This window comes from Pagrus major, chromosome 8 (genome assembly GCF_040436345.1).
Source record: "Pagrus major chromosome 8, Pma_NU_1.0".
NCBI lineage: Eukaryota > Metazoa > Chordata > Actinopteri > Spariformes > Sparidae > Pagrus > Pagrus major.
In genome coordinates, this window is record NC_133222.1 from 3,052,779 (window position 1) to 3,075,136 (window position 22,358).

The 22,358-nt window shown below is 41.9% G+C and overlaps 1 protein-coding gene across 2 annotated transcripts in view; it reads right to left on the bottom strand.

Annotated features, from left to right (window-relative positions):
* pot1 (protection of telomeres 1 homolog) overlaps positions 1 to 22,358 on the bottom strand; it is a 52,187-nt gene that overhangs the window by 11,467 nt on the left and 18,362 nt on the right. For both annotated transcript variants that reach the window (XM_073472132.1, XM_073472133.1), the window contains exons 6-10: positions 22,184 to 22,258; positions 18,471 to 18,597; positions 15,824 to 15,954; positions 15,351 to 15,644; positions 12,253 to 12,408 (exon numbers count right to left, since the gene is read on the bottom strand). In XM_073472132.1, the coding sequence (XP_073328233.1) occupies positions 12,253 to 12,408; positions 15,351 to 15,644; positions 15,824 to 15,954; positions 18,471 to 18,597; positions 22,184 to 22,258 (783 nt within the window). The remainder of the gene's footprint in view (positions 1 to 12,252; positions 12,409 to 15,350; positions 15,645 to 15,823; positions 15,955 to 18,470; positions 18,598 to 22,183; positions 22,259 to 22,358) is intronic.

Consider the following 22,358-nt stretch of genomic DNA (forward strand, 5'->3'; position numbering starts at 1 on the left):
CACAGCGTAGGTCCACAGCTCCGAGAGCGATCGGCCTGTCTGACAGAAAATGGCTCCCTGCAGCTTCTCCTGCAAACAAACCATTTTCTTTTTAAAGAGGCCGAGGGAACAGAGAGGAGCAGCCTGTGGTGGCTTCTGTAAGTACTTGATCTGTATGAAAACTAAACACTCCACCGTCCGCCCACTGCCAGACAGCCAAGACGCCGCTGCCGCTGTCTCATGGTATTAGTGCTGCTCGGCTGCTCAGTAAAAAGGGATTCCTTAAAATTCAAAAGATTGCTTTGGGCTTCCACGGCTTCTCGTCAAAGTGAGGCTCAATAAAGCAGCCAAAAAACTTGTGCCCTCGCTGAGAAGAAGAAACTGTTCATTTCACACTGGCTTCTTTATGGAGCAGCAGGAAATGGGCTTTAAAAGCCAGACAGATACAGCCTAACTCGACAGCGGGGCTCTTTGTGCTGGAAAATCAACTCGATGGGGAACAGGGGATGTGACCGACTGAAGTACACCTCATTTCAGATTAAATACCCAACTGCACTCTGAGCCTTCAGAAAACAATCAAGGACAGAACATGCAGACTATTGTTATTATCGAGTTATCTGTCAATCAAGTTTAATATTCATTAATCACTACTAGAGTCCAACGGATATATTGACATGGCTTATTTCATGTTGTCACTGGTCAATAACAAGAAATATCTGAACATAAATATCACAGATCTCTTTGAGGTCATTTAGAAACAAGAGAGTTAGAGAGTCCTGGAGAGTTGGTAAGAAGAGATCAGTGGTTCTCAACTTGTTATCTATGAAGAGGCGGGGCGGCTTTTGCTCAGGAGGTAGAGCGTGTCCACACTTATCAGAAGGTCGGTGGTTTGATCTATGTTGAAGTATCCTTGGGCAAGAAACTGAGCCCTGACTTGAGTGTCTGTGTGAAAGGCTGAGCACAGAAATATTGCACGCTGTCCGCTCCTGATGAGCAGGTCGGCAGTTCGCATCAGCGTATTAATGTAAAGTGAAGCAAGAGAAAGCAAATCCATTCAGACACGAGACGAGACGACGGCTTAAAATATCACCTCACTCATCATCTGTTATCTTTGATTTTTAATGTACCTAAAGTACTTCATTTCCTTTAAATTGAATAATCCAGATTATAATTTTCAGAAAAGTATAATAATGTCGTCCGACATTCGTCAAAGTGCTCTTTAACTAAGGCGAGGCGGGACACCTGCATTAAAAATTGTCGTGGGAAACCCTACATTACATATCATGTCCACCACAGAGCACTGACGAGATTATTTTACATCTGTACAACGTCCCACTCAATGTATACTGACCAGCTAACAGCCCAGTCACAGGAGACGCTGTGGCCAGAAAACATGGGGCGATTTGAGAAATTTTCATTTTGAGAACTTCTTGTGTCCTTGTTGGTTTTAAAAGTGGAGCTTCAAAATAAATTATTGACCATGGATCCTTGAAAAGTTCAACTTACAAGGCAACATATGCGCATTTCTGCACGCCATCACCACTCTGGACCCGTGAGCTGGAGCGTTGTCCCAGAGAGCGCTGACTGGCAATTTGCAATTACCTTCAAACTTAATCATAATCACTCAGAGCTGAACTTCACGTGCACGGCAACTCATGAAATCTCGCTCTCGGTAGTGTCCTCCTACACCGCTACACGGCCCTGCAGTAATGGCCGCCAGTGGCGCCGAATTGATTTAAACGGTGGGGGGAAAAAACTGTGAGTAATGTTTAATGACATGGCCCTGTGAGGAAACTGAGTGCTCCAGCTGAGTTTGGGCTGAGTTGGGAGGTTTCACTGAAGGGTTCCAGTTTTTCTGTTGCTGAAGTCACAACGCATATCCTGATCAATAATCTCACTAATTAATGTGATTGTATATGTTACCTTTCCAGACCTCTTAACCGTAGTTAAGAAGTTTAATCAAAACGACAATTCACACTGGTCTTTATGTGCAGCTGGCTGTCAGGCGCAGGCACAGTCTAAAAGCGCAACGCCGGAAAAGAGAAAAGATTCAATAACTTTATTCTTATTCAGTGAACTGTCACCATATTCATTTCACACAACAATGGTGCTAATAGCCAAGGCCCGACGAGGCTTGGCCGGTAACACAAGTGCAAGTAAGCGATAGAAGTCATAAGCTTGGATATTATTGGCAGAACACTACGACTGTGATACCTGGCTCTGACATCACCGCTTTGAACAGTAACACCTTAAAGTGGAGGGACAAAAAGTCTTGGTCCACTCTATTTCGGCGCCAGTGATCACTGCAACGCCTGATTTGGTCTGAATACAGCCTCAGTTTAGTGTAAAGTTCACAACAAGGACACCAGAACACAAAAGAGGTTAGCTTAGAAGTTTGAGAGGAACTGAAGTTAGATCGAGTATAAAAGATACGAATATTTGAGATATATTTGAGTTGGCATGTGTGATGACTGCTTCGTGTCTGAACTCTCTCGTTGTGATGTTGGATCTACTGTATGTATTTTGTTCTTCAGTCTCTCTTGTAAAAGAGATCTTGATCTGAGTGAGACTTCCTGCTGTGTATTTGAGTGGGATTATCTGTGACATCTGTTTGTTCATCAAAACTCAATATGACTAAAACCACTAAATAAACCACTGCTTTATTTGCTTCATGCAGTGAGGATCTGTGTTGGGCCTCTCAGTTTTCTGGTTCCTTATCTCTCTTCATGAATAATAGAAGGAGGAGGTCGAGGCGGTCAGCGAGGCCACTGCGGAGGCAGACGGCCGCCAGATCCCGTCGCTCAAAACTTTAAAAAGCCTTCAGCAGGAGAATATTTTAATCAAACCGGTGAGCGGATGTGGACAGTTTTACTCTACATTAATGTAAGGTTTGTTTTTATCTGATTAAAGGGTTGATGGTCCAAATGACACACAGTCCGACATTCTGACAAAGGTGGAAAATAAAAGCTGTTTTTAAACTCTGCTCCTCAGATTAGACATTACACCCACTCACAGAGATAAATCTGACCGAAGCTGTATTATCTAAATAAATGATCTGCACACGAGATGAAGCTCCGCACAGACGAGAGCTGTGTAATGAAGCGTCGGTGTGAATGTGGATCTGAACTCGCGGTTGTTTGAGTGATGCTCTGTTGACTTCTCAAGCGCCAGGAGAAGCAGCATTTCCGTTGCGGTCGGTGGTTTTTTGGAGGAGATTTGAGCCCGCGGGCCGACAGAGCTGTGTTCACTAAACAGGAAACAGTGTGGGAGTAAAGAGCGCGCTGCATTAGCGCTCGACCCCCCAAAAACATTCAATGACATGGAAATGTCTACTCGGTCGAGCGTGAGTGCTAAAAATGAGATAATGAGCGGAAGCTGTCGGAGCTGAACACAGGCCGAGGAGATCATGACGACGATGTGAACACGAGAATCAATGGCTCAAATTTTCTCCACAATATTTCCGGATGTGGCTATTAAAGAAAACAAAGGGAGCATTTATGAAATACACCGCCTGAATCTAAACATCCTCCCTTCTGGGCGAAGACTCTAATAATGACCTCAAGTCCACGAGTACTGACATTGGTCATTTATGCAGTATAATGGGGATAAATTATGGTTGATATGCACTTTTGTCTGAGCGTTCAAACCCTTGGCTGAGTGTCTTCACATTGCAGGTGGTCACCAAGTTTCTTTCTCATTGTGATGAAAAGCCTTTGCGGTCTTATTTCTGCAGATTAGTAACACAGCCATTACCGGTGGGGGCAGAGTTGAACTGACAGTGAAAGCGGAGATATTTGGATTAATCACGGTCAACCAGTCAGCAGCCAATCGTGCAGAATGTACTATTGCATGCCACACCGTAACCAACAAGTCGCTGATGCTGCCTCGCCCCGGACTGGCAGCTTCCAGTGAACACAGCCAGACGGGGACATCACACAGCCTACGAGTACTGAGGTTGTTTTCTTGCCAATTTGGGCTCCTGGCATCGTGGAGGTGAGTGGGGAAATAGGACCGCTGAACCTGGCCTCTGTCGCCGCCTGGAGCTGTTCATCGAGGTGTCAGTAAGTTTGTTAGCAGTTACTTTAGCAACAAGTAAAGCTATCAGGCAGCGGAGGGAGAACCAGAAAATATTTTCCCCATAAAACATGACCCAGATTCACCCAAATCACTGAACAAAATAAACACAGGTGGGTTTTTGTACAGTAATAGGTGAGGTCTGGTCCTGAGCTACACACTCCCCTGCCATAATACTTTCTTCCCTGAGTGCAGGATGAGTCATCAGCATTTTTTATGATTTTCCAGGAAGTTAACAACTCTATAATAGCATTAAAAATACATACAAAACACCTTTTTTCCACGGTCGGGCCTGTTACTGATGTATAGGTGAGATATGGAGCAAGATATATGTGAAAAAAATGGGATCTTTTAAGGGAAATTTTCAACCATCTTTGCATCACTACAGCGTTGGCAGCTCGGACGTGGTGTCATGCATCATGCAAAAGCGACATATGTACAAGCCGTGACGGTAGATCCGTGTTCATAAAACTAGCAGCACATGGTGCGCTATGATCTACATGCTCATCATCTCAGTGTGCATGCAGATTTATTGGTGTTTCTGCTGATGAAATGAGTGTAGGAGTGACAGACTGACACTTTTTTTTGCTTTGATTAACTCTGCAGAAGATTTCTTTCCTTTCTTAAACAAGAACCATTAAAATACTAAATGTTTTATCAGCTGTGTCTGTTTCTGAGAGAATCAATGATGGAAGAAGGCAACACACACACACACACACACACACACACACACACACACACACACACACACAGCAGCACTCTCCTCCTCCTCGCTCTCTCTCTTGTTCTCAGCTTCTCTTTTCATCATAATGGGCTCCTTTCTCTCCTAATGGCCTTCTTCTCCCAGAACCGCCTCAGTCGATTTCACACAATATCACTGATGATTCACCAGAGGAGCCCGGTAATTGGAGGAAATATTCCTGTTCAAACACTTCTTTAGTGGAAAGACTCTCACTGTGTGTCACACTGTGTAAGTGTGAGGTGAATTGACTGACGGGTGTGTGAAGAAACACCTGTGAAAAAAAAAATCCAATCAAAGGGACATTTTTACCCCTGATGCATCATTGTGAGCTTTAGTTACAGGCTTTGTGTGTTTTGAATGGATTCCACTTCACCATTCAGAGTTTAGATTCGTTTGTGTGACTGTGTGCAGCCTCCCGTCAGCCACACGTGATCTCACGTCACTGAACAGATCAGAAATATTTTGGGGAAAAGGCGAAAAGAAGAGAAGTAAGTGTAATTACCTCGAGTAAAAAAAGCACAAATAAGAGAACTGATATGCTCCAAAATAGACAGTGGATGTATTTGTGTTACAGCGACGGCCCATTGAAGTAATAAAGGTATGCAGAGGTATAATTGACTGCAAGGCTGTGATGAGACGACGACATGCTACAAAATAATTGAGCCAAATTAAATTTATCTGATGAATTAAACATGTCTGTTTATCACAGGTTTCTTGAATGACAGTTTGAATCCTGCAGTTTGGCTTTATTGATCAACATCCTTGTCAGTTATTGAAGCTTCAAAATCTGAAAGATGTTTTTCAATTTTCAGTAAAACCGTGAGATCACACATCGATTTGAAAAGATGTTATTTACGCCGTTTTTAAAGGCAAAATCTTCACTGTCGCTGCTAAACTAAGAGCACACTGCCTGTCTGAAGTGGGTACATGAGCTCACCTGTGTGTGGAGGGTGGAAATAATATCTTTTCAAATCAATTTGTGATCTCTGGGCTTCAGGAGACTTGGATTACGCCGGACGAGCTGTATGGAGCTTAAAACAGAGTCTCCAGCTACTTCAGTTGTTTAGGAGGATGCAACAACGCCGTTCAGATGTAAAGATCCAGAAATGTTTTGTGGACAACAAAACTTCACTCAAATTTCCATCAGCATGGTGGTGAGTAAATAATGATCATTTGGGTGCACTGTTCCTTTAAAGTATTAAACTAGGACTGCACAATCTAGTAGCAAAAATCATACTGCGATTGTTTTTTACAGATATTAACACTGTGATGTGATTCATGGTTAACAGGAATGATTACTTTGACATCACAGTTCTCTTTTTCACTGTAAAAACTATTAACATGATGTGATATTTGTGCAGGTTTGTAGCATCTCTGCAGCACTTCATTATAATACTGTTTTATCAAACATTTTACCTTTATCAAAGAAATTGCAGCTTCTGTGATTTCGATACTGCACTGGACCATTCTGAGTAAGTGTGCAGCCATAGTTCAAACCCTGGAAAAGACGACAGTCACCGTTTACTGCAGCAGTGTGCACACAAAGGGGTACTTTCTGTTCAGACTTGTGAGAGAAATTACATCACTGATCTTCAAACAATTACATTTAAATCAGAGTCTACGTTTCCTGTCTAAACATGTTACTGTTCTCTACTAAGGAGTGACAACAGGATCTAAAATGAGCAGGATCTTAATTGAATTTTCACAGTTTTCACACTCCTGACAGTCTTCTGCTCAGACAGATAAAGTCTCACTCTCACTTCTGTCACATGGTGCCTGTATTTCCTTTCTATTAGTGTTTGTCTCTCTGTTGCTATCGATGTCAGGGTTCACACTCAGCTGATCAGGGCACAAATAAAACAACTGCAAATACACAGGCGAAGACAAACTGGGACACAACACATCTTTGAAGGTGGATACAAGGACACATGCTGGATGGGGAGCAACCCAATCCTTACTGCAACGATCCAAACACCAGATCCTAAAAAGTATTCTCCAAAAACCCGATCCTAAGTGCAATAACCCTAAAAAACAGATCCTATAAACGCGGAAAGGAGTACACTTTTAGCATAAACCAGGTCCTAAAAAGTATACTCTGAAAACCCGATCCTAACTGTGATAATCCAAAACTCAGATCCTAAAAATTTGTACAATTCCTGATGTTATATGTCGTTTTTCTTTTCACGCAGCTGCTCAACAATGGAGTCTGGCAGCATCCTTGTGGTTGGATTATAATGTTTTGTTTAAACACGTTGGAGAAACAATGAGTCTGTCGCCCTTTTTTACGTCTTTGATTGCAACACGCAACAAAAACACACAGATGAACATCCTGCGTTCCTGTGAACATCTTGCACATACATTTTGGTGAAAAGCTCTGATCCAAATGACTCATTTCAAAACTCTACTATAAAAGCGTGCTTTAAATGTTTAGTGCCGTACTATGCAGCTCCAGCTGAGGTCGAGACTGCTTTTGCTCTCGCTTTTAACATTTCATCGAGCTGTATTTAATCCAGTGACCTTGAGAACATCTCATTCAACACTTAAGCTCAAAGTCATTACACCGACAGTTGTTTTAAGTCAAATAATGTGTTGATGAAGTGAACTTACAGCATTTAGATGTGGTTAAAGACATTCTGTGTAATGAACCGATTCTGTTTGACTGTAAAGAGCTCTTGAACGCCTCCAGGGTTGAATGTAGATGTGCGTCACGAGGACAGAGTTGGAGAGTTTTTCACATAATAAAGCAGAAAAACACAGACCCTGCTAATCCTCACAGGCTCGACGTTCAACCGACTCCATAACAACAACTGACAGATGATCACTTCGTACGGAGATAATTAAGAAAATGAATGAGAACGAATAAACTTCACTTAGGCAAACGATTGGTAAATAAAGCAAATATTAAGGAATAACATCAGAGTAATTTGAGTCAGTTTCAATCACCATTAAAAAAACTCACTGATGAATTCTCCACAGGAAGAAGCAGCTCCCACTGTCTGTTCTGAACTACTTCCAAACATTAAACTGAGCTATCGAATACAAAAGAATCAAAACTTCGCTGCAGCTTTTTACTTTCCGGTTTTATGATTCATGAAATGGGCCTCAAACAGGGACGTACACATGCGACTGAGCTGAACGTTACAGAAACAACAATTTATATTTGCATTCTAAGTTATAAAAACGGTTCGTTAAACACGTTGTTCAGAAGGTTAATGATGTTCATCAGCTTCAGTGTGGATCTGGTAAGCCGGGACGTGCCGAGACGTGATTTCTAATTATGCCTTTGTGAATGTCCGCAGTCTGTGTGGTTCACACAGGACATGATTGATCAGCGACAGGGGGTCACACAGGCGAGACGTTACAAGATGATATTTAATGATGCCCCGATGATGGTGTCCAAGGAGTCGAAACTGTTTGTGCGATGTGATTTTCAGCAAGTAAACAAGGAAGAAAAAGAAATGAGTACGTGCAAGAGGATGGATTAGGATGCACGGCACGGGCCACAGATGCTTGGTCAGGTTGGGATCTGGGGAAGTTGTGGGCTGAGTCAAAGCCTCGGGATCTTTGTCACATTTGTTGGACCATTCCTGAGGAGTTTTTGCGGTGGCAGGGCTCGTTGTTCTCGCCGCCATTGGTGAGTGCTGTTGCCAGGAGCTTGTTTGCGTGGTTACATTGCATTGTAATGAGATGCTCGATGTTAATCACCTCACCTGTCAGTGGTTTCAAAGTTCTGGCTGATCGGAATGGACAGTTGTACATACTTAAGAGCTTGTGTGTCTATTGTGACAGGAACTTTAAGCTATTATTGTCGACCCAACCAGATACATCAGCGGTGCATTGGCGAGCTCCTGGATCACGTATATAAACAGCTCACACGTGGCGATTGTTCCTTACGGCCAATCTGCCTTTGATCTGGGTCTTTTTGTCAGTGATCTCCCCAAACCACCTGCGAGTGGCCGTGGTGTGCACTGAGGTCGAGTACGACTTGCTGGTAAATATCAGTGTTTTTGCAGGATTCTAAAAAATTCTATCCGAAAAAGTTTGATTTTGAAATGAAGACTCATTTATTAGTTATAGATGGCATTTATCCGAACCTTCTGCAGTTATATTTCCCAATATGTGAGATCATGTGTTAATATTTGTAGCGCAACACTTGTTTCTCTTAGAAGTTCAGTAACTTTGAGGAGATAAAAATCAAACAAGCAAAAACTGCAGCAGCAGCCATACAGATGCTTTGATCTTCTGTTTTTCAGCATATTCTACAGTTTTAAATCTGAGCGTCTTCACAGGGCTGTCCTGAAGTTATTATTGCTGTAAGTTATATACTTATACTTCTATATACTGTTTCCACTGCCCAAACCTTGACTGCATCCCTCAAACACTGCTGCTTATGTAGCATTTGGTACTTCTGCAGTGAACAAGAGATCTAAACAACATTTCATTCTGCTGAGAGCTGTGCTGAAGTCGAAAACACAAAACCTCCAGCTGTCAAACATCCAAGGCTTCAAGGCTTTAAAGATCTGAGTCTGTTTTAAATGTTCAGGGATGTTAAAATAAAGGTTTTAATAAAAGATCAGTTCATCTACAAGCAAACAGCAATCTCTGAATTAAAGTCTGGCAGAAGTGCCGTGGTCCTCTATATGACTAAGAGACGTATCACAGGAAGTAGAGAAACGACAGAAAATGCAGGGAAACTACCCAGAGGTCAGTGCAAACTCATTTATCCTTAAACATATTCAGAGTCCCGGGTGTAAAGTAAAAAAGCAGCTGTGGCAGCGTGAGATTAGCTCTGCACCAGGAGGTCGGTGAAAGTCGTTTCCAGGCCTATAATCAGTGATTTCTCCTGTTAGAAGAGAGTTATTTGTGATTATTACAGGGTGAGTGTCCTTGTAAAGAAATAGTGAAACGGACAAATGAGCTGCCATTTGCTGCCAGCTCTCCCCTGGGGCTTCAGCCGTCATGCAGCTCCACAGGCCACTCTGTCCTTTTCGTTTTTTAACCTGTATAATAATCAGTATAAAGACCCAAGGGTGCTGAAATAACAGAAAATCTGAAAATAAAGCACTTATGAATGTGATTCATAGAACTATTAGACATAATGCTCTCTGAAGAAAGGGAACGTTGACACTGCTCTGAATATACGTCCTCTTTTAAAAAGCACTGCCACAGAGGGAGGGAGTGGACAAATGACTGTTATTAGGTGCATTAAGGTGGCGGTGAGGCCGCAAATTGGGCTCCAACGTAATCTTAGAAAAAAAAGTGCGTGGACTGAGTGCTGGTTTTGTTATCGTAAGCGTCTGACAACATTATGGAAAGAATCCCGAGTAAGATCCTTGTTGTTTAACCAGACTGTCGTCGTGTCTCCTCAAAGACAAAAACAAAAAACAAAAAGTCATTTTAATTTGGAGATCATCGTAAAATTCCACCTCAACCCTAACCCTAACCTCGCTCTTGCAGCCATCTTGGTTGTTTTGTATCAAACCCACACCATATTAGATAATCTGTTGTGATTGGTCCGTCACAAACCAGGACAGACAGAAATCTGTCTGAATGGACGAGGGACAAGATGCATCTGCAAATAAAACATGAGTTTGCAGATTTGTCTGGTTCTTTGTTTTGTGACACTGTCGAATATGTATACATCAATTCTAAGGTTACTGTTGAATGTCTACCTGTTGAGTTAATATTTGAGCAGGTGAAGCAAGAGACGTTTGTGGTCTAAAAGGTAAAAAAAAAACACACAAGGGGTTACATGAAGTTTGTCATCTACAGTTAACATCCCTTCATGTCTGTGTGGACTTTAAACACATCTGTTAAAGACGACAGAGGAGTGAAAAGCTGTGTGTAATTCAATGTGACTTTGTGACCGACGCAATGTAATTTATGTCTCAGAGACCCGAATCAAGATGGATGTGCTTCCCTGCTACCGTCACGCACGCACACACACACACAGAGCAGACTGAGACAAATCATTGTAGAAAGACTTGGGTGGATTTGTTCAGTGTTACATCCAATCTAGCCAGCTGAATGAGCCTGAATCTCAGTGGAGGCAGTGATTCCCCTGACAACACACACACACACACACACACACACACACACACACACACACACACACACACACACACACACACAAAGTAAAGCCAGAGGTCATATAACATGTAGGTGCCGGCTTGATACAACTCTGGTCTTCAGTGCTGTCCATCACTTTGATCAGTAATAACATTGTAATCATTAAGCTGCTAAAGGGACTTCTACTTTGTTGATTCTGGTGGCCCCTGTGGACAAAAGCGGGACAGGCGCCATCACCTGTCTTTAAATTGTCTGTTGTCGGTTGGTTTGTCAGCAACATTACACAAAAAATACTGAACGAATGTCCAAGAAACTTGGATGGAAGATGGAGCTCAGTGCAGAACAGACCTCATTAAGTTTTGGGCAGACTACAGAGCTTCTTCCCTCCTCAGGCTGTGACACTCCTTAAGCACTCAACCATAAAAAGAGTTTTAATTTCTGTAATGCAAAATGAATGAAAGCCAATCTTCTCTCTGATAACTTGTTTGATCGTGTAGGTCGTACGGAGGCATCGGTGTTAAATTAAGGCCAGTTCAAGTTCCTCGTAGTACGTTTAATGCCTGAGATCTGTGAACACGGTGACATCGCTGAGAGGAAGTCGAGCAGACTGTTGAATGTTACCACAACATGTTCACTCTTAGTGTTTCGGCACAGGAGCTAAATGACAACAAACCTCAGGTATCATAAGCGTCAGAGCTCCACAGCTGTATGTTAATGAATCTCTGTCTGCAGCGCTGATACCAACAGCTGAGAAGCAAAGAGGAGCAAAGCTGCCGTTTAACTTTCCAAAGAACGAGGGAGAGAGAGAGCGAGATGGAAATGAGTGAAGTGAGATCTCAGACAACCTTTTTAAAAATGTACACTGATTATTGACGAGTGTGATCTTTAGTGAGCCTGAGGAGCTGCAGAGAACAAACTGCTTTGTTTTTAGCAGAACAGAGAGTGAAATAAATGAAAACATGAAGACGGAAGTCTCTTCTGCACAACACAGGACTCTCAGTGACCGTGGTCAAGTTTGATTTTATTTTTACGAGCTTGTCTTGTGCGATCTTAAGGCGGTAGCTTTCGATTTACAGGTCCAGTGGCAAAATTTGCTGCTAAAGATAAAAGAATAATTGTGGGAGATGAAATCTGTTTCCTCCGCAAAGGAGGGAATGTTTTCAGCCGCGTCCATTTGTTTGGTTGTTGGTTGGTTTGTCAGCAGAATTACACAAACACTACTGAGTGAATTTCCATGAACCTCGGATGGAGGATGGGCCCAGAATAGTATCTGTATGACGTCAATAAAGTGCTGGTGCATTCATGATTTCAAGAATTTTAACCGCTATTAACAGCTGTACTGTGGTAAATTAGTGTTCAGGATGTCGTTTTTGTCAGTGAACTCTGACCTTCAGCTGCTTGGCCGACTCCACGTGGTTGTCGTAGATGAGGACGTTAGCGATGAGGTTCTCTTTCTCCGTAGAGAAGGAGGACGGTCCCTCTATGACGTCTGGCTCGACGATCACCTTCAGCAGAGTGTGAGGACACCTGGTCCCGTCCCACACCTGAAAAGACACAAAACGTGGCTTTAGGATGAATGAACCATCTTTTCCATAATTATGTGTCATCTTCTGTCTGCTCATCTCATCATTACATCTCTACAGCTCAGCGCTTGGTCTACACTACTTAGCTCCAACAAAGGGAAATCTTACTGCCTCAGCATGCGTAGACCAGGTTTTCATTCACTTTTATTATTTCCTGTCACTTCCAGTTTTATTTCTGTACTTTTAGTCACGTTTGCAGACTTCCTTCCTCACTCGTTGACTCTCTCCAGGAAGTTATAGCCACAGGAGACTAAATGAAATGCACCAGTACCTTAAAAAAAACTGCAGATTTCTCTGGATTTGAACTTTGTTGGAAACATTTGGGATGACATAAATACACTGCTCAACTGAATACTTAAGAAAGGTTGTAGTTTTTAGACATTTTGATGCAGAAATCTTTAAATTCAAATGATGGTGTGACCAATCTCTAACAAGATCTACTCTAATAAGATCTTTAATAACCGTTTTTATAATTTGGAAAACATCCTCTCCTGGTCGCCGTTATGTAATAGGCAGCTCAGTGAGAGCAGACTGGCAGTAGGCCAGCAGCCGCTGCCAAATCCTGCTTAAATTTATCTCCTCTATCAGACTCACTGGCAGGAAACCAGCCGCCATTTACAGCCTCATTTCTGTTCTGAAAACTGAGGTGGCAGGTAAAACAGCTCAGGACCAAGATAAAATACAGGAGACCTCCTCCTACTGAGGCCAGCTGACTGTGAAGCAGATTTACTATGAAACAGATGGAGGATGAAAGCAAACAGCTCCGTTATTCCAAAGGGAAAAACACAATATGAACTACTTAAGCAGGTGAGGAGGTTTAAAAAGGAGCTGTAGACGGAGGAACAAACAGTACGAGAAGCTTCCTAACAAGGCAACAAGTCACATTAACATCGACAGCAAGAATAAAACAGGTTACTGTGGGTGATAAAAACAACACGGTCAGAACAAATGGATTCAAGCTGAAAGTAAACAGCCTGCAGGGAAGCTTCCTGGTGACTCTGATGCTGCAGTGTGAACACAAACTGTGGGGATTTATTAGCAGGAGACATCACACACTGAAGGTAAACTTCACCCACATCTGCTTGTTATTATCATTAATCTGTCGTGTCGAATCTATTCAAATTAAATCCTGGAGTCAGGATACGTTTAAAAAAAACCACGGTTTCTGTTAAATCTCTATTATTGTATTTTATATTTACGAATAAATGAACACGGGACGTGAGACACTGAGCTAGTTTGCTCGTTCTAGCGCCGGATGCCAGCAGCCACGAGGACGGCCCATGTGAGGATGAATTATTCAGACACCTTCTCGTTAATCTCAACCACATTTCAGAACCAGATAAGCTCGACAGAACATCACAAAACCCACCGACGGATGGGCTTTTAAATGACAGTGAGGGATATCTGGGATCCAGTGAAGGTTTTCTGATTGAAAGAGCAGCTTCTGAGAACCAAAATGGCTCAAACCTGGTGGGTCTTGTTTATCTGAAAGTGCTTTTGAAATCACCCCTGATGGGAGAAGTACAATTGTTCATGATTGAGCCATTTGTTTCTACTTTTCCCAAGTTGTAAAAGCTCGATCAATCCGTCACCTGCTGAGCTAAATTAGACCGATCCTGACATGTCGTAGTTAATACATGACTGTTGGAAACCGCTGATTTACCCTGAAGCTCACTGTGCCTAACATCATATTTCATAAAAATTTTGTAATTTCCTTTGTCATCAGTGGAAGTGGTCGTCATTCAGGTAATGCGGGGCACCTCCACTGTGAAATATATGAGGATGGGGTTATCACCACATGCAGAGGGTTGCAAATTAGCTTCTGATGAAAAACTCTTTGAGCGATACTTCAATTCAGTGAGACACGTTTGCACATTTGCAAAATAGGCTGTTAAAAATATGAGCCTTCCAACATGAATACAGCAGCAAACAACTATTGACTATGTTAAGATACAGTGGAGTAACAGATGTGAGTGCATGTGAGCGCGCAGGACCGAAGACACACCGATCAATCATTCTCCGACAAAAACAGACAGGAGAAGTTTCAGCATATTAGACATGTTCAGTACTTGTTCGATGAAGTTTTGCAACGCTTTCGAACGGACAGTTACTCAGACTGTACGCGTGTAGTATGTGTATCCATAGGAAGGCAGCTCACGCGTGCCAGGTATGAGGGGTAAACTCCTTCATACTGCCTACATGCCAATGTGTTTCCCATCAGGCTGTGACCATATGAAGCTCGACTAATTCTCTCCCCCACTGCCAGAAACCTCAAAGTGACCATCAGTCCATGTAATTAGTATTTTGAGGCACAACTGGTTTAACCTTGTCCAACAGGCTGCAGGAGGCGACTGCTCCGGGGCGGCTCAACAGAAGATTACACATTTTTCTCCAATATTTTCAAATCTTCTTATTACAGGGAATGTCTGTAAATGACAGTAGATATCGTCTTCATTCTCCATTTTTGAGGTTATTTGTGAAGTCTGACTGTTCGACCTCGTGTTTGATCGGGTCCACGTTTAATTCCTGCACTTTTACCTTTTAACATTGTTAATTTCACCTTGTTGTAGCCGTCTATCGTTGTCTCTATCTACAAGCTTTCTTCCGTGACTTTAGTCGCGTCTGATGTTTTTTTGTGTTTATATCTTGGCACCATTATAAATGAAGCGTCTCGCTTAATGTGTTTTGTAAATGAAAAGCTGCGAAGGTGACCCAGATTTTACACCTGCTTTGGTCTGGTGCTGCAGCTTTTGTCTCGTTCTTCCAGTACAGAACACAACTACATAATAATTACTGATAAACACAATCTGGTTGATTAAGTTGTAGAAATGCACCACTTATCATTCGTAATTCAACTTGTTAGTTACTTGTGCAGTGTATCTGTAGTTCTTTCGCTGTCTTACCCTCAGCAGGGTGCAGGTGCTGTCGATGTCGGCTCGGGCCAGCAGCTGGCAGGTCAGGTCGAAGTAAGCTTTGGGCTGAACGGCAGACAGAGGGATCGCGGGAGCCGTGGGGAGGACAGCCTGACTGGAGGCCCAAGATCTCAGCTCCTCCACGGTTCGACGGTCCTCCTGGTCGAGGTAGCAGGAGCGGCTGGAGGTCCTTGGCTCCACGGCGCCACCTACCGCCCCGTCAAACGTCACCACAGAGAAACCGAAAGTGTTGACCAGCGTGACGGAGTCATTGAAGAACTGAGTCTGTGTAGAGAAACATGCAATCATTTATCACACACATTAATTTATCTCCAAGTTTGAAGAACAACACTGGTGGTTTTAGATGTTTTAGATTCTAACATCCTGCCATCAAAATCTCAAAAAAACATTAATATATTTTTTATTTGATAAAACAGGACATGGTTACTAAAAGAAGGCTGGACCTTGACTCTGTGCATGCGGATGATGTCTCCGATCTGAAAGATTTCGGGATGGTCCTCCAGCTTCTCACAGAAGATGGTGCAGCCGATCTTCTGGTTGGACTGATCTGTAATCTTCAGGCTGGAGCAGAAGTCTGTGGAGAGAAACCCTCCTGTGGTCAGATCTCTGAGAGACAAACATGAAGATCCAAGGACTGAAAACAGCTGAGCTGCTCTTCATAACGAATATGAGTTCAGAACTTAGTCACTTCACAGTCTTTCCTTTGACTTTCTAATGCTTTGTGAAGTGAATGATATTAAACTTAAAGCAACATTATGGAAGAATTGAGTGCAATTCACTTTTTTGTGTAGTTTTGTGTGAATCCTTGTGTGTCTGCACCTCACGTCTCTGGAGGAGGTGAGGTGCAGAGTTAGCACGATAAATAAGAGTCACAGTGGTGCTCATTTATGGGAAATAGGAAGAATTTCACTTTAAGAAAGATCTTATGTGTCTGTAAATCACTGTAGTTGTTTGGTTTTAGCAGTGGATACATTGGAGCGTTATCAGCATTGCAGTGAAAGTTGTATTTGATGTTGTATTTGTGATCAAGAAGCACATATAAGAAAACAGACCAGTGTGGAGGATGTAACATCACAGCAGATGAGAACTATGGAGGAGAAGAAATTGTCCAAATTGCTCAAAAGTAGTGAAAAGTAACTAAAACTCAACTCGGTGGATTGTTAACTTACACTGTACATATGAGTCCTACGTGACAGGGTTTGATCTGTGTATATAGTGTATGAGTGTGTATCTTAGCGCTGAGTGTGTGTGTGTGTGTGTGTGTGTGTGTGTGTTTCTCCAGTGTCGGATCAGATGGATTTTTCTAATATCTTTGTTTACTTTAAAAGACGCCTGAAGGATCCACAAAGATGATGACAAAGTCTGGACGGTTTCCAGCCCTGCTGCTTCTTTCTCCTTTATTAACCCTCCAAAAACACACAGACACACACACACACACACACACACACACACACACACACAGACACACACACACACACTCACACTTTCTCATCCTGTGCTGCATGGCTGCAGGTCGACTCAGACTGATGGGCGTCTGGTGTTTTTATTGTCTCACCATCATTTCCATCGCTCTTCTTTCGTAATTCTGACACAACTGCTCTTTCTGCACTTCATGATATCAGCAGCAGTGTGTTAACAGGGAAACGAGCTAAATGACTAAACATTGTCGCAGAGGTTCAGCGGATTAGATTAATGCAGCTTTCTGTGTGATGTTGACGAGTGCTGAAGCTTTTACAGCCCGAGCAGCCTGTTCAAACCCAGACTGCCATTATGACACTATCAACACATAAACTGAAAAATATATTTCGCCATCCCACTCCTCTCCACACCTTTCTGAGTGGGTTACAGGAATAATCAGAGAAATTTCCATCGAAAAAAATAAACTGCTCTCTCAGCACTGATCTGGCGTTTATCGCTTCATGGAAGATTTTCTCCTCTTTTCTGTCTGTCAGCTCATTTCTGTCTCACAGGAGCTGATTTATGTTCCCAGGTCTCGTTTACCAAAAACCATCTCTTACATTTTTAAACACGTCTCTCTAAAAAAAAAAAACATGTCTCAAACACAGATGTAGAGCAAGTTAACGTCTCTGTCCGTGGTGCTGAAAAGGTTGAAACTGCTCAGAACACAATTGTTGCACTTTCATATACAGATAAATGTCCGGTTACATTTTTTCTTAAATGTAAATGAAAACAAAAGTAGTTAAATCTTGATTACATGTAAATTGTTTTATACTTTACAAAAATAATTAAATAAAATCCATGAGACGCTTGTTGGAAATGTTATTTACACAATATTTTTGTGACGTTTACTTTGGTCACAAAATGTTAGAATCATTTTAAAATTATGACTTCATCTCATTCTGATCCCTTTATTAAAAACAACAATTTCATTTTTACAATAAAACATTAAATCAGATGTGGTCCTCATTATAAAATTTAGTGTAAAATTATGGCTTTGTGTTGACGCTGACGTCAGAGGTCTCACAGAACTGACTTGACTGCATTGTTGGTGATGTTTATCTGAGATTTTAGCACCGTGACGTTACAGTGCATCATGTGAGGTTATTCACATTCACACAGGTTGATGTTGTTGAGCAAATATTTGTTTAAATTTAAGGTATTTATAGAAGGAAAAACTCCTGCTATCCCTGCATGAACTGTAAATATCTTATTCAGTCTATTTTATTCGATCTTTATTTGATTCGTATTTATCTTTTCCAAGTACTGACTTGTTTTAACACGCAGACTTGTTTTATGTCTGTGTGCAACTACTCCACGTTCCTTAAACTGCCCCACGGGAAAAAAGGATTTTGAGTTGATTTGAATTGAAAGCAGTTGAGTTGTTACTGCAGTCAAACAGTCTCTCCGGCTCAGACGAGCTCGCTGAAGATTAAGTCCAATCAGATTGCGTCTCATTTGTAGACGGCCTTCGTTAGTTAACTTGTTGAGTGATGTTATCGGGTTTAAAGAAATAAAATAGGATATATCTCCTGCGATTAATCAGTCATTTGACAGCATTATGGCATCAGTCGATCACTATTAAATGCAGTTGCAGTTTCTGTCCATCATTCCGTCTGCTTCTTGACTGACCTGTGCCGCGGCTCTTGAACGGCTGCTTGAAGAAGACCACCACTCCGTACACGTTGACTACAGCTCCGGGCTTCAGGTCGCCCAGTTTGACATACGTGTATTTTGGAGCCTTGGTCGCCCTGGAAACCTGAGGAGAGAAACAGCAGCCGGGGTTAGCATGCTATGCTCTGTGCCAATGCTAACGCACCAACTTTCACTTTAACGTTAACACACATTACATTAGATTATTTGGCAGATGCTTTACATTTATATTCTTCTCACACACCTACTGAGAGGTAGTAGGTTTACTGCTGTAAGCTTCCTGCGTGAGTTTCAGAATAAATGTGTTTTAATGTCGGGGATGTTAATGATTAATCATTAATCTGCGTTGAATTTAACTGATTAAAAAATGTCTTAATCGACCATCTGTTATTTTACAATAACAGATTACAGAAACTTGTTTTTCAAATATATCCAAATAAAACATGAAATACTGGAATGAGAAAATGTATTTGATTAAAATACAAGTAAGTTGTCATTTAAAAAATACAAGCAGACATTTGACACAGACTCATTATGACATTTGAGCCATTTAATCACCTCAGTATGGGCTGGATTTTGTTGCAAGTTGTTGAAAAGCGACAGATGTGAGCCTTGTAATTAAACTAAAGTCATTATATTGCATTATTTCATTTAAAACTCAAGTAACTTTATGTTCACTTCATCTGTTCTTTTATCTCCTAATGTGGTCGACTCTGATTTGATCGATTAAAGAAATTACTTACAATTTGCATCCCTATTTAATGCGAAGGCTGCGGTCATCTTTGCTGACAACACTAACAAACACTCCACTCAAAAATGTGTTTTTATCATTTTTACTTCACCTTTATGTTTGAGCCTCACTGAGTTTGTTTTCTGAATTTGTACCTTCATTAACAAAGTCTTTGTTTATCAAAACAAATAATCATTATCACCAGAGTAACTCTTAAACAGCTCTCTCAAAAACACACCTGGAGGGGTTCATCGTATCAGAAAATGGATTTAGAAATGTTTGCAGCGCGTGGATGAAATGGATTGTTGTTACATCTCTGACAGAGTGATTTAGGACGACAGGTCAGAAAACAACAAGGACTGTAAAATAATCAAATTTCCATCCCTCGATCCATCAGTTTGGGTTTGGTTTTGATTGAAAGAGAAGGAAAAGATGAAGGTGATGTGATTCGATGTGGGGCAGTCAGAGCCAACTTCAAGCTTCTAATATAACAAAGATTCATTCATCTGTGTCTCCTCCTCTATGTCCATGTGGACATGCAGAGGACTGTGATCACAGCAGCTCAGTGTTGTTTGTAAAGTATGTTCAGTTTTTTAATAAAAGACTGAGCCTACGTGAGGCAGCAGGTTTATGTAGATTTGCAAAATCTTGGGAAATGTCTAAACAAAGGTTTTAGTGTTGCAGGTGGTGCATGATGTGAAGCCACACTGTCAGTGTTATAACTGTGTGTATAACGGGGTCAACAGCTGCATGCTAACATGCTAACTGAGTGTGAACAGTGAGGACATCACCGACTCTCTGTATCAACGCACACCGCAGACTGTGATGAAGGCAAACTGAGGACATATAATAATAAATAATAATCACGTGTCTGAGATTGACATCTGTTATCATCTTGGCATTTAAAAAAAAATGTCATTTCTTAAAAGCTTTGCAAAAAGTCTGATCAGAGCGGATGATAGTTTCCAACTTCGTGCATCTCTTTCAGTGTTTCCTCAGTCAGATGTGATTTTCCAGAGAAAGACAATAAAGATGTGAAAAACTGAGCATATGTTCACACAGAGGAGCCCAGACAGAGGTACTGTACTGTAGAGTACAAAACAGAACCAGAATCAGCCTTTAAATCGATCTTTAGACTTTGATCACTGCTTTCTGAACATATTTAATCTCTTATTTATTTTTGTGTGTCGTTCTGTCTCTTGTATCTGTTCATTTATTCTGTTTCAGAAATGTTTATCATCAGCTCCACCTCACTGTTACTCTGTCGCTGGCTTTATATTATGTAATATTTGTCTCCTTGTATGTATGTTTTATTATATAATCGTATCATTAACCGTGGCAGCAGATTGTCTCCGCGGTTCAGAGCCGACTTCTATATTCGCTCTCATCTGTCTCTGTGGGCCGACACTCAGATGAGCTTTGATCATCAAAGTCTGAAGTTATTTTTGCAATTTTGCTTTACATTCACTGAGGAGCTGAACTGTCCCTGTGCAGCATCCAATATTTGTGATGAGCCACCGTGCTGTTGCGTTTGCAACACTGATTCCCTATGGACATTTTCATTCATGTTATTTCAACACTTGCTGAATCACTGGCAGCTCTCACACACTCAGTGCTCTGTTCATCCTGCAATATAGAGAGGACTGGGGCGTTAGCTATCATTAGCTGTCTCTCTTTCATGGCTCCCACTGAGGTGACGGAAAACCACCAGACTTTTAACATAGACGGTGACGGGAAGTCCGGTCACTTCTGCACTACGTGTGTTAGACAGGATTTGAGACAGAACAAGGAGTCACAAACAGCAGGAAAGCTCAAATCATAGATGCTACAGAACAAAAGGTGAACAACATCCGCCCCCAGCTGACTGCCTGTGAGGCCACTGGTACAGAAGCTGCACTGTGGTCTTAAACAAAGTTTGCCTTGTTTCACCATCGCTATCTTTTGTCCAACAGGGTCCACCAGAAAAATGTAAAGTTGCTTGTAGTAACTTTAAGGGAGTGAAGCGGAAAGACTGTGCATGTATATTACAGAATGATTAAGGTATTTCCGCGCTTTTTACGAAATATCTGGAAGAGATTGGGTTTGACTCATGGATCTGACATTTAAAATCTGGATACAGCTTCAGAGGTGCAGCCCCGTTCATTCCTATGAAGCTGGACTTCCCGGGTAAAAACACAACACATCTGTGTTGTGGGGCCCACAGAGCGTGTGCAACAGAGACTTCCACCGACCGAGCCAGCTGACTTCCAGTTTAATCTTGTGGCTCTTCTTGACTTTCCAAATGTTCTCGAACCAAATGGCTCAAATTATGACAGTGAAACCAGTCACTCTGTGGGTGTTGCGATGCATTGCATTCACCGTTTTACAGCTACTTCTTTCTCAATGTAAGCTTTTGGAAAAAGCCTTTTTGGCCCACAGTGCGTCACGTGACGTTGTAATTACACGGTTTGGCCACTACACAAGTTGGCCTCAAAGCCTGCCGCTTTTCCTGCAGGCTTTTCTACCATCTTAAAAATGATGTAGTGCTTAAAAATGGTCGTAGTTCTTCCAAAAAGCTGTAACATTAATTCATAAAGTCATAATGTTATGACAAAAAGAAAAAAGGAAGATAAAGTTGTGTTTTCACAGACAAAAAAATCTAAAATAGCCTGCAGACACAAAGCAGACATGTATACTGATCAGATAAAGTGTGTCGTCAACATGTCGGATTTGTTTTTCACAGCTGATTTAACACTTTCCTTTTCTACTGCACTTTTTTCAATTTCGTGCATGTTACCAAATAGTGACAATCTTCACCGCCACATTATCACCACCACAGAGACACAGAGGCCCGGTGAGACCCTGAACCTGTCCAGGTGACTCTGGGTCAGCCAGCAGCTGACATGAAGCATCCTGACAGATACAAGACTTCCACAACACACTCCAGCAGCCTCTTCAGCGAACCAGGATTCAGGAGTCTGACCTCAGCGGAGAGCGTGGAGCTTCTCTTGACGGCCAGCGGGGATCTGGGGTCGGGAGGAGGCGGCGGGCGTGACACCTGACGGATGAAGACAGAGAGGAGACGTTATAGCCCCTATATAAAATAACATTTTGGCTGAGAGCGTGGAGCTTCTCTTGACGGCCAGCGGGGATCTGGG